The sequence below is a fragment of the Trichosurus vulpecula genome, chromosome 4, assembly GCF_011100635.1.
Source record: "Trichosurus vulpecula isolate mTriVul1 chromosome 4, mTriVul1.pri, whole genome shotgun sequence".
Lineage (NCBI taxonomy): Eukaryota > Metazoa > Chordata > Mammalia > Diprotodontia > Phalangeridae > Trichosurus > Trichosurus vulpecula.
Window position 1 is genome coordinate 155,438,268 of NC_050576.1, and position 13,506 is coordinate 155,451,773.

Genomic DNA, 13,506 nt, shown 5'->3' on the forward strand with positions numbered 1-13,506 from the left:
ATTTAAGAATGTGTGATAAATGTTGTAAGAGGCCTTTGAAGACAGAATATATTTAGAAATCCCTTAAAAGCTTAAAAAAATAAGACCTAAACACAAAATGAGGTCCCTGCCATTTCCTTTTGTCATTTGCTTGCATCCTTTGTCCTTATGTGTGCAGATAATATAGCTGCTGAAGAAGTTATACATTCTTCCCTTCATCTGCATTCTAACATCGTCAGTCTTACCAAGGATCAGGTGGTTCTGAAAGAGGAAAGTGGAGAACAAGGAATTGCTGAAGGACTCGTTTTCCGGCATATCACTATCCTCATGTGTGTGGCCTACAGAAATCCACTGCTTAACATTTTTGTCCGTCCTTCTTTTGTGGCTATTTCCCTGCAGATGACACCTGGTTTCAGGAAAGGTAACTTTCCAGAATATAATTTTGTGTTTGAAAAAGGTTTGTCCATGATTTGTAGTGTCTGCAGCCTTCTTGATATCCTATCTTCCATAATGCCACGTATTTAATTACATGGACTAGGAAACCTGTGCTACCCATAGCACCTTAAAACTATGCCCAGGTACATAACCATCTAATTCCATCCACTTCCGTATTTAGAGTTCCAAGGACCCTTTGGGACAATTGGTCCCAATTGGTCATTTTACAAGTGAGGAAACAGATCACTTGAGGTGATATGACTTCCACCTGAAAAATACATAAAAGATAGAGAAGTAATCATTCAACCAATGTATTTATTCACTATCTACATACAAAAGTCCTTTCCAGTAAGGAGCTTATGGTCTAAGTGAGAAGATAAGGTATGCTTAATAGTCATGTCTAGTGACAGAATTGTATATCAGTGTGTAATGTACTGAAGAGGACCAGACACAGGGAAGATGAGAGCAGCAAGTGGCTAGAGATCCAAAGATGCCTTCTTTCTCCATCAGGAAATCATTGGTGTGGGATAACTAGGAGGGAAATAAGAGAGACTTCTAAAGAACTTTGGTGAGCAACCTGAAACTTTTTGGTTAACAAGTCCAATCCAAATAGAAATCTGACTGTCAGTAGCTGTAATCATTAAAAAACTGGGCTGTACTGAGGGAATTTAGTGATAGATATTGAGGCTCGTATAAATTTTATCACATGGATGATTTCAACTTCTTTGAGTAGAACTGAATTCTCATTTCTGGGATATATGAGTAAGAGTTGGGACAGTGTCACCTTTGAAATGTTGCACTTTATTTCATGATTGATTAGTATTTTCTAAAGATTTTGTTGGCTGCCTTGAAAAAAGAGTATTGTAAACTTTGGTAATGAACTTATTTCCAGAGGACATCTACAGCTGCTTTGACTTCCTACGTGATGTGTTTTCAGATGAATTCATCTTCTTTCCAGGAAATGCCCTGAAGGTAAAGCCTTTATAAACAAAACAGCATTTTTGTAGCTTGAGTTCTGATGACATTAGTTGCTTAGTGTGGCAGGGTTATGAAAGAGGCTAAGCTATATGTGGTTTATCATTATTCTAAATCCAAGCATTTCTAACTTAGAGACATGTTCAAATTGACATTGTTCTCATGCTCTCAGATGTCTCTACTCTAAGATAACATTTATAGGTATCTCGAACAAGGAAAAGTTCACAATTGATTTAAATACAGTTTTTGATTAACATTCTACTTCATCAGTAGTAGTACCCTTTCCTATATTCCAAATACCATAATACTGTTTTCTTGTCATGGATCCTTTTGGCAGTCTGTGAAGCCTATGCACCTTTTGAGAATAATATTTTTAAATGCATTAAATAAAATACATAGGATTACAAAGGAAGCCAGTAAATATGTAATTTTTCCCCATCAAGATGATGGACCCTATTTTATGAATCCCTGATAGAATAGAATAATTATCATTTTTTCTTCTCCTAAAACTACTCAGTTGCTTCCATGACCCCTCCCTTCAAAGATTAAAAGGAGATTCCTTCCTGTTATCAACATATTCCAGTCCATTCAGATAGAGGGTGCTGCCCTTAGGTGGGTCATAACTCTCATTGTTTCAGTAAGGGAAAGTCAATGAACTTAATTTGACAAGACGTATTTTTTTTTAATATAAGGTTGTTTACCAATTTTTTCTTGTTTTAATTTTCTTTTTTTCCCCTTAATAGTATTTTACTGCTTTTCCAATTACATGTAAAGATAGTTTTCAACATTCATTTTTACAAAACTTTGAGTTCCAAACCTTTCTCCTTCTCTCCCTCCTCCCCAAAACAGCAAGCAATATGATATAGGTTATGCATGTACAATCACATTAAACATATTTCCATGTTATTCATCTTGTAAAAGAAGAATCAGAACAAAAGGGAAAAATTACAAGAAAGAAAAAACAAACGTGAAAATAGTATGCTTCAATCTGTATTCAGACTCCATAGTTCTTTCTCTGGATGTGCATTTTCCATCACGAGTCTTTTGGAATTGTCTTGGATCATTGTGTTTACCACTCTTAATCCATTTTTCCTTTCCTTAGCTTTTGTTCTTACCTTTTATATACTTTGCTCAAGTGCAAATTGAAAAGGACTTTAGCTCAATATTTATTTCTTAATATTTTCAATTGAATTCTAAAGAGTAGACTATTAATAAATATATATATATATTTATATATGAGTCTAGTATCCTTTTTGTAAGAATGGGATATCAATGCAGGTTTTCTCATAGCTGCTTTTTTTGAGAAAAGTTGTTAGGTAAGATGTACTTCCTCTTTCTGGTAAAATCAATAATGTATAAGTATTTTGCTTTTTAACTGCCTACCCTTTCCTATATCCCAAATACTATAACAGTGGAACTTTCCACCCTAGTAACATGTTTTACAAGTATAAAACCAATTTATATAAAAGAATTATGGCAATTTTTGGATAAAGAAATTCTTTTCTTCCTTTAAAACACAGTACTTTCCGTTTTATTTGTCTAAAATGAATAAAGACATTTTGCTAATTGCAGGAAAATCATATACACAATAAACTCTTTTTCTTCCTTCTATGGAACTGGGCATTTTAAATATCTGTTTTGCTTAATTATAGTTTATTAAATTTTTTCACATTCATGTATCATTTCATCTTCACTGTAACACTACGAGGTACGTAAAACAGGTAAGTTGTCCAAGTCTTACGACTCCTAGGCAACTGCTTTTTCTCTTTACCATTTGCTTCTTTAATGTAAACCATATAAGACTTGACAATTTTCACATAATTTAGATACTAGAAAATAATCACTAAAACTATACTTAACATAATTTAACTTTTGAATAGATCTTGAGAACCTTGGCAGTTTCTAAATCATTATGAACATCATTTTTATCGCTGTGCAGAGGAAATATTCATATTTGTGCAAAGAAAATGAACATATTGGTTAATAGAGATTTACAGTTGAGGGGATGCTGGATTCTCAAGAGTTCTCCCTTCACCAAATGGCACAGCATTTAAATTGTTCAGGGAAAAGTTAAATGAATTAAAGGAATAAATAAACAGTAAACTATAATAGTGGGAGAGATCATTTCACCTCTCTCAGACCCATATAAATCTAAACCAAAAAATTAAAAAAAAAACAAATGAAGAATATGAATAGAGTTTTGAAAAGTTAGATATGTCAAATCTCTGGAGAATATTAAATGGGAATATACCTTTCTCAGCTTAGCCATACATTGGGGCAGTAAAAACCTTTAAAAGAGTTTGACCTTGATGCCTCATCTTGGCAAAGGGATGCTTGGCTGTTCTATTTCTTTGTATTCCTAGATTTAGCTCAATGCCTTATTGTTCTGTTCAGTAGTTTCAGTTGTGTCTGATTCTTTGTGACCCCATTTTGAGGTTTTCTTGGCAAAGATAACTGGAGTGGTTTGCCATTTCCTTTTCCAGATCATTTTTACATATAAGAAACCTGAGACAAACAGGATTAAGTACCTTGACCTGGTAATTGTCTGAGGCTGGATTTGAACTTACCGAGATTAGTCTTCCTCACTCCAGGTCCAGTGCTCTATCCACTTTGACACCTAGAGCTGCCCATTTGCCTGGCACATACTAGTTCATTACCAGAAGAGTAATTAGAAGAAGTTCATTACCATTAGGGTAACTACTGTGTAATGAATTTTTTGGTAATGGAAACCCATGAATCACAAATTATTAAAGGGCCTCTCTAGCTTTCTGTGTTCTTTCAATAATTAGGCAACTGAAAGAATATTGCTCTTTGGGAAAGAATCTCTGGACTCTTACCTCTAGAAGGTTGTTTGCAAACTATGTAGTGATGCACAGACTGCTTGGTAAACATGGTTTCATCAAGTGAAAATTTAAAAAGAGAAGGAATTTCATAGGGATGAAATTGTGTGAGCTAGTGTGGCACAAGTAAAGAGAGACAAAAGTGACTAAGAAGAAATATCAATGCTCCTAGGTGATGCTAAGAGGCCCAGTTAGGATGATTCAGAAACACCTGGAGAGACTGAGTCTTGAAGCTACAGTCCCTAAGAAAATGTAGCGGACTGGTATATAGACATGGAAAGAAGAATAACCAAACAGAGAATGCTTGTGGGCAATATTTTTTAATATCACATTATGCATTTAAATGGACTGTGTCCTTGTCCTAATGTATTGAGGCTGAAGGGGAATGAAGGGCTATTTGACTTTGTCTCCCTCAACATGAGGGGGCCACCATCCAGGCATGGAGGCCACACTTGCTACCTTACTCAGATCATCACTGTTTACTTCACATTCTGCTCAATTAAATGTCATTTGCGTTAGAGTAATATGTCATTTGATCTGATCTGGTATAGAGATACTTGGGAATAGGAGCTAGAGATACTTGGGAATAGGAGCTCAGAGCTGTGGTTTTGAATAGGTAAGTGCTTCCAAAAGTGCCATAAATCTAGTTGTGGCTATAAGGAGGTGGCCATGTGGAGGTGTGGGGGGCAGGGCAGCTTGCCATGTAAAACAACCCTTGACCTTGTATAAATCCTATGGACTTCTGTAGTGATGATTGTAGTGGTAGAAAATAGGGTAAAAGGTGCTAAGAATCAGTTTTTAGATATTTACTATTGGTATTCTAAATATAAGGACATTGTTCAGCAACTCAGTGAAAATACTTTTGGAGTAATTGAATAATATCAATCTTGATGTGTTAACTACAAATGAAGCCAGAAGATGAAGAAATTTCAGCTAAATGGAAGGAAAGCTCACAGGTTCTTCTCAGTAAAGCTGATAAAGGAATTGGTAGAGTTGCTTTTATCATTTCTTCAAAGGAAAAATAGACATCCTTTTTGGGGAACAATTAGTCATCTTAAATTGCAGTGCCCCTAAGAAGCTTATGTGCCAAGATCCACAAAGAATTAGGAGGTAGAGAAATTCTGTGAAGACACTAAGACCCTCCAAACTCAATCAACATATATTGTAATACTTGTATAGCCTCTGTTAAGAAGATGGGTAGTGAAAGTTTGAAGAGAAAGGGTGGGGGAAAATTTATTGGAAATATAGGGGAATATCAAGGGATCCAAAGTTTGGAGACTACATAGAAACCTCATAACTTTATATAATGAATATTTTCTTTAAGAAGAATGTGAGGGGCAGCTAGGTGGCACAGTGAGCAGAGCATTAGCCCTGGAGTCAGGAGGACCTGAGTTCAAATCTGGCCTCAGACACTTGACACGCTTACTAGCTGTGTGACCTTGGGCAAGTCACTTGACCCCAATTGCCCTGCCTTCCCCCTTCAAAAAAAAAAAAAGAAGAAGAATGTGAAGAATGACTAGATATGGTGAGCATTGAATAGTTTCATAAGAAATTAAATTGAAATACTAAAATGGAATCTTAATAGGAAATAACTAGTTACTGATGTTGAAGTAATTTTTTTAAAGTATATTATCTTTTGTTTTTACCTCAACTTAATTTCCCTCAAACCCTATATTGTTTTAAAAGAAAAGGGCGGGGGGCGGGGGGGAAGCAGTTCAGTACAGCTAACCAATACAATATTTGACATCCATAATCCTTCCTCTCTGCAAAAAGAGGAAGTGCATTTTCTCAATTATTTTTTGGGGCCAAGCTTGCTCATTTATACAATTTTATAGAGAATATGATGCTGATTACACAATCAAAATTTACATAGAATATAGAAATATGATTAATATTAAAAAGGCAAGGGGAGTTTGTTAAGGGATTAGATAATGGAGGAGGGGTCCCAGCCTCAGTGGAACTGGGCATGTGGTTACCCATAATGCATATAGAAAAACTCAGGGGGATATGTATATATGGTAATGATAGTATAATAAGCCTCTCTGTCATAGGTTCACCTTGGGTCAGTTCTTTACTATTACTGCAAGGGCACTATCGTAGGTTGGGTCCCACTATCGTAGGTTGGGCTTCTTCTATGGTTTGGTGATCAAGCATCCTGCTCTACATCCTGGTGGTGCTCTCTTGTGATTGGCTAGCTATTGTGATCTTGTGTGGTCAAGATGATAATGTGGTTGAGGTTGAGTGCATGGACACACCTGTTTCTGTGGGAATGGGTCTGGGGCCAGTGGCTAGGTAGAGGCAATGGCTGGGATCCCATCACATGGACGCACCTGCTGTTTCTGTGAGAACTAAGAGTTCAGGGACACACTTGTTCTAGTGAGTAGTGAGGCAAATATGAAGAAGTTAGAATAAAGAGGCAAACTTCAGAAACCTGGAAAGACGTATATGAAATGATGCTGAGTAAAGTGAGCAGAACCAGGAGAACATTGTACACAATAACAGCCACAGTGTGAGAGGACTGATTTTGATAGACTTAGCTTTTCCCAGCAATGCAAGGACCTAAAACATTTCCAAAGGACTCATGATGGAAAATGCTATCCACATCCAGAGAAAGAACTATGGAGTTGGAATGCAGAGCGAAACAGACTCTTTTCTCTTTTGTTTCGTTTTCTTTCTCATGGTTTCTCCCGTTTGTTATAATTCTATGCAACATGACTAATGTAAAAAAAAAATGTGTTCAATAGGAATTTATGTGCAGAGCTCATATCAGATCACATGCCATCTTGGGGAGGGAGGGGGAGAAATTTAAAACTTACGGAAGTGAATGTTGAAAACTGAAAATAAATAATTTTTTTTTAAAGTTTGGATATTGGCAGTGCGGTGCTAGTTAGGTACAGTGGGCCTGCTCTTCAGTGGGGCCTATAATGAAGTTAGAATATTGGGGCTGAGGGCAGCTCTATTAGGACTTCATCATAGCTAATCAAAATAAATTCCTGAATTAGCCATGCTTGAGAGAGAGAAGAAAGAAAAGAAAATGTGTTTAAGTGTGCACTGTGAGTCCGTCACCTCTCTGTTTGGAGGTGGATAGCATGCTTCATCATAAGTCCTTTGGATTTGTGGTTGGTCATCATATTGATCAGATTTCCTAAGTCTTTCAAAGTGAACAGACTATTTTGAGAAGGTAAAGGAACATAGATGTGGGCCATTACAATTTCTTGTGGAAGTTTAAACAGTATAAATCACCAGTCAGAAAGCCAAAAAAGCCTAGAAACCATCTAAGTCAACAAACCTTTGATCACCCTGCAAAGTGGAGAAATATGTTAGCCAAAGATGAATATAAATTCATTGGAAAATCCTAATTGGGATGGAGGGAGAGGTGAATTATCTGAGTAGTGCTCTGGCACTCAAATGGCCTCTCTGATCTGAAGTTTCTTCCAGTGATGAAAATCAGATTTCATCCATGCTTACCCAAACTGATTCTTGTTCATGTCCTCCTACATGTTTATCACAGGAGGGTGCACCTTATGTACTAGAAGGCTTCCTTGATTTCTCATGTATTGGGAGCTGTAATGAGTGAAAATGATATAGTTATGTTGGAGACAAACCTGTGACTGGCTATTGAGGGGAGGGTGTGATGCAATGATGTGACCCATCTTCCCATTAGTTAACCTTACAGTCCTTGGGGTCATACCATGGCCCCCACTAAACTCACAATCACCACATTTCCCCACTATCCTGTCTCTTGCCACTACTAGCTAGGTTGTGCAAGTCTTGAGCCATCATGCGGACATAGTCCAGATCCCAGAAGTAGCTATGTCCCTCACCCTAGCATACCCACACCCTGCTTCCCACATTACCTTTTGGGTACGATAGGCACCCCTCAGTAGGTGGGCTCTGTGCTCGGTGACTTCCCCACCACCCCCAACTTACCTTTCTATTTTCCGTGGTTCAATGAGTTGCATAGAATGACTGGATGTGGATGGGTTTCAATATGCATCACAGCTCTTATTACTATTTTTCTCCCACAATGCATCCACTCTTCTGAAGTTCCTGAGGACACCCTCATTCTTATAGTCACTCAAGTTCACAACTGTGGCATTATCCTCAACTCTACACTCTCCCTCACTTCACATATCTAGTCAGTTGCTAAATCTTGACATGTTGAGTTCATATGATCTCTTGTTTCTGTCCCCTTTCTCTCTACTCACAGCAAATACCCTGAATCAGATCCTTTTCACTTCTTATCTGGAATATTGAAATAGCCTCCTAATGGGTTTCCTGGCTCAAGTGTTTCCCCTTCCAATCTATATTCTACACAGTTGCTAAAGTAACTTTCCTAAAGTGACTATGTCACTACCTTATTGACTCTAGGATCAAATGGTATTGGACCTTTGCCTCATCCTCTATTAATTTCTATTTCTATATGCTTTATAATGTACATAATTATTAGTACAGTAGGACATGTATGCAGTTGCTAAATACAGAAATATATACATATCAGGAGGGTATGTTCAAACAATTTTTAGTAATAGAAGCTCATTATCAAAAGAATTAGGAGACCACAAGTCTAGAACACCAATTAAGATTAAACTTGAAACAATTCAGATGAGGATATACCAAAGATAAAAATACCTATTTAAGATTACAGGGCCTGGCTATGCTAAACTAAGGCCAGACATAGGTTTGCAGGTAATGTGATAAATTCTTCTATATGAGTGGCAGGTAAATTTGGTCCATAGGAAGCTACAGCAATTTTCAAAATAGTAAAATGTTTTTATTTTGGTTTGTTTCAAAAAACAAACATGCATTTTTAGAGGGTTATCTACCAAAATGTCACCAGGTCTGCCAATTCCCTTTCCAATGATCATTTGAAAGGTTGTACAATTAACTGCAATGTTGGTATTTTTCCTAGGAGGAGGAGGACTGGCTGCACTTGTTGAGGGTAGTAGTCTACTTAGCTCTCCAGTTGGCAAGTATGATTTTCTATTTCCTTTTGCCTCTTTTCAGGACTTTGAAGAAGGCTGTTACCTGCTTACTAAAAATGAAACCATTCAAGTGACTCCACAAGACATTTTAGTTACAGACAAAGGAGATACTGTGGTATCATTTTTAGCATTACTCTTTAAGCCCTTTGTGGAAAGTTATCGGGTATGTAATTGTTGATAAATTTTCTTCTTTCTCCCATCCCACCAAAAACTCTAAGGATATTTTTGTCAGAATTTGACCTTCTATCAAATGATATACTTTGATAAGAGACTGCCCATTCACCAGCATTTTGGATCCAGCAGTAGTTGACTAGGAAAGTTTCAAATAGGGTTAGAACCTCTACACATAAATGCTATTTGAGGACTACCTCATTGAACTGCCTCAGGTCATGTATAGGTTCAAAAATTACTAGATTTTTGAAACCTTGCCAAGAAGTGCATACTGAAGATTAGCCAGACAAGAGAAAAAGCAGCCCATTTTAAGTGACCTATGGGAATTTTAAAAACCTATGGGTATCCTTCCAACTTGTTTAGGTGCCTTGTTGAGATTTTACCCCAGTGGAGATTCTCTTAACCAAAGGTCTCACATCAACGTGCATGAATGTGAAGCATACACATATTTCACAGAGTCTCAAAGTTAGAAGGGACTGGTGAAGACATCTAGTCCAAATTGTCAACTGAGAATGTAATCTACATGTAATCATCCAACCTTCTCTTGAAGACCTCTAGTGAGAAAGAACCCTGCACCTACTGAGGCAGGGCACTCTATTTTTGGAGAACTTCAGTGGTTAGGAAATTTGCCCTTCAGTTGAGATGAAAGCTGTAGCCTCTGCAACCTTCACCCATTGCTCCTAGTTCTTTACCTTCTGGGGCCAAATGGGACAAGTCTCATTCCTCCTATGATTGATCTTTTGGGTGACAGGCTCTCTTGGCAGTACTTCTGACTCTCTTGACAAAATTGTGAGAATGATGATATACTTATTCTGCCATTACACCACCAAATCCTATAATACAAATATAGTTTAAAATTTTTTTTCTTTCTCTTTACACCACTTAAAAATTCAGATAATTTGCCAGTATCTCCTGAAAGAAGAAAATGAAAGCTTCACTGAGAAGCAGTACTTAACTGGACTCAGAAACTATACTTACTGTCTTCTTGAATCAGGTCAGTCTCATAGCCATAGTGGTAGATAATTTCTTTCAATGGGTGACCAAAAAGTCCATTGACTTTTCACTTGCCCTCTTTTTAGGAGACTGCCAGTGTAATGAGCTGCTTTCTTCTGATGTGCACAAAAATGCATTAGCAGCTCTTGTTCGACTGGGCGCAGTATCGAAAAACAAGTCGTAAGTGGCATGATGTAGCTGGTGGTTTTCTGGGCAACAAATCGTAACTGATGTGGCTTTTATATGAAAACTCGTTAGTTGCACCTGGATATATGTTGGTTCTTTGTGCATCATGGGTATGTGATTTAGATAAGCTAGGCAGATGATGATATATTTGTATTTATTTACATTCGAAGAGAACTGCATGTATGTCAATTACAAGTTAGCCAAACATGCAACTCTTTTTGTATTATAGACACAAAGACTCTCCTTTAATTAGTTCTTTCAAGAGAAGTGAATGTCAAAAAAAAAAAAAAAAAAGCAAATCTATGACCTGTCAACTTTGTATCAAAAGAGAATCATGTAGGGTTAGTCATCACGTATTTTGCGAATAACTCAGCCGCCTAATATTTGCTCAGTTAGATTCACATGACAACCCAAGGCTTTTGAGAAGTGGACTAGGGCCTATCCTGGGCAACATTGTAACCAAAAAGTATGTCTTCAGGTTTTCAGGTTCTCTTTTCTAAATCAGTCCTTCCTCAGAACTAGGGCTCAGTGACGTCTTATTTGTTTTCTTCATACCCTCCCTGCCCATGGAAATCTGATTTCTGCATGAGAATTGGTAAATAGATGTCTTATCCCTCTTAGTTGTGGTGAGAGCAATGAAGCTGAAGGTGATAATTGAAAAACTGAGCTGGACTTTGGGAGAGTTCCTGTGAAATGACACCACTAGAGTAATGTCAGCATCATTTATTCTTAAAATTTCCCGAGTGAGACAGTTTAAAAGTGTTGCCATTATATGCTAGTGATATAGCTATACTATTTGCCTCCTTTTTTGTGAAATAACATTATTAACTTTTCCTCTTAGAATTGATGAGTGTACTTATAAGGTCAATGATGAAGCCACAATAAAGTTAGAAGAAATGCTTGGTAAGTTCCACTTATCAAAAAATGATAGTTGGCTTTGGTGGCACATGCCTGTAACCTTACCCCTGGGGATTACTGGGAAGGTTCATGAGGACTAAACTGATCAGGTGTCCTCTCTCAAGTCCATCATCTTTATGAGGAGCCCCCAGGATCAGGGAGCACCAAGTTGCTCAGGAGGGACCAAACAGCCTAGGTCAAAGTTTTTGTCCTAAGTGGTGGGACCAGGCCTATGAGTGAGCATTGGACTTGCAGCCAGGAAATACAGGGAGAGCTAGTATCAACAACAACAAGAAAAAAGTGATAGCCTTTTATGATGTATATATTGTTATTTATAACAGGAGGCAATGAATACAGTTATGGACATGTGCTCAGGAAGACTTGGGTTGAAATTCCCTTTTTTTGACACTTCTGAATCTTCAGAGTTAGCTGAAAATTTTATCAGTGTGGTTTCTGTATGCTTCATCATCAGGCAATACTGAACATATTTCCAACTTCATAGGACCTACCAGAACATAAGGTCTTCTGGCATACAATTTAAAATTAACTTGGTGTGTTCATGAATGAGATGTCCTCTTTGATTGGAGGAATAATGCTTAAATAGTATAATACATAAGGAAACAGTGACATGAAAATTGTTTATTTTATTATTATATGATGAGCACTTTCTTGTCACCCTTCTCCTTAGGTGCCAAAATACCCATAGGAAAACCAGTGACAGCAAGACTTTAACCTTTCCCTGCAGTTGTATGAGGAAGAATGTGGCAGAATGACTGTTTGAAAATAAAGTAGGAATTCAAAAGAAAATACCTTACTTTTCATCCCTCTAACTTCTTTGGAAGTATCTAATAAAGGAGAAAAAGGGGTTCAACTGAAGTAGTGAGTGTGGGCCTTTGAACACTGATGCTAAAAACTGCATTTGTATCATCTTCCCTGAGTGTTTTTGAATAAAATATTCTTTTGGATACATATTTGGAAAAAACATAGCACAACTCCTACTTCACTATCAACTCTCAGCTTCTTAATTAGGGTATTCCATTTCTGTAGATTTATTCATTAATGTGTAACTTAGAAAATAAAATGTTTAAATAAAAAAAGAAAGATATGGAAAGGAATTAGTCATCTATTCCAATTGTAATGCCTTCTCTAAAACCAATTGCTTAGGATGATAAAAAATAGATTTAAATTAATGTAAATGCCAAATTATTATTACCAAAAAGTGATCTAAAGCCACATTATATTTAAATTGCCCACAACATCTGAGAAGATACATAACTCAAAGCATAAAAAGAAAGTATACTATGCCTTCAATATAAAAAAAAAAAGGAAACCAGTGAGAACTAAAGTTTTTCTTCTAAGGACATAGCCGCTGGTTGTAAGAAAGGTGGTAGGGTGGGAACTCACTAACTGAAAGAAAATTTAAAAAAATTTTCTCAAACGGTAAGCTCAATTAACCTGCTGAAGTATTACTTTCCTCATTGCCATAGGATTAGAAATACTGTTCCATTTATGCTCTTTAAGCCAAGGTGTGAAACAGCTATCCTTTCCAATATTTTTTGTACTGAATTTATATCTCTGAATCACTGGTCCTAGTGGGAGAATCAGAATTCTCCTTCCTCCCAATTTACACATGTGCCATCCTCAACTCTGAACTCACTTTCCTCTTTGTTATCACTGATCTTGAGCTGCCAACGCCAAACTTTGAATTGATCCCACCACACATACACTACTTTCAATTTTATTCATGCATTGCTGAAAGGAGATGGAGAAATAAATGAAATATGCTGACTGTATCCATTAGAAATATATAATTTCAGTTGGGCCCTCAACAGGTGAGGGGTAACTTCCATAATTCCAAACCATGAAGAGAGGCTACCAGACCCGACCAGCACAGCTTTTCTTAAAGGACTTCTTAAAGCATGACCACTGCACAAGAGCAAGGGCAGCTTGGAAGGCGGAGGGCGAGGGTTCGGGCCGGCAGTGAGTGTCCAGGGTGCTGGCAGGACGCGCGCGAGCCCGCCAGCCGGACTGGGGGGAGGTAGTGG

General features: G+C 37.3%; 1 protein-coding gene across 1 annotated transcript in view; it reads left to right on the forward strand.

Annotated features, from left to right (window-relative positions):
- Positions 1-12,445, forward strand: part of GNPAT (glyceronephosphate O-acyltransferase) — a 49,565-nt gene extending 37,120 nt beyond the window's left edge. The window contains exons 10-16 of the mRNA XM_036754456.1: positions 158-400; positions 1,307-1,386; positions 9,237-9,377; positions 10,280-10,379; positions 10,465-10,558; positions 11,406-11,467; positions 12,150-12,445. Of these exons, the coding sequence (XP_036610351.1) occupies positions 158-400; positions 1,307-1,386; positions 9,237-9,377; positions 10,280-10,379; positions 10,465-10,558; positions 11,406-11,467; positions 12,150-12,193 (764 nt within the window). The 3' untranslated portion in view covers positions 12,194-12,445. The remainder of the gene's footprint in view (positions 1-157; positions 401-1,306; positions 1,387-9,236; positions 9,378-10,279; positions 10,380-10,464; positions 10,559-11,405; positions 11,468-12,149) is intronic.
- Positions 12,446-13,506: the final 1,061 nt, after the last annotated feature.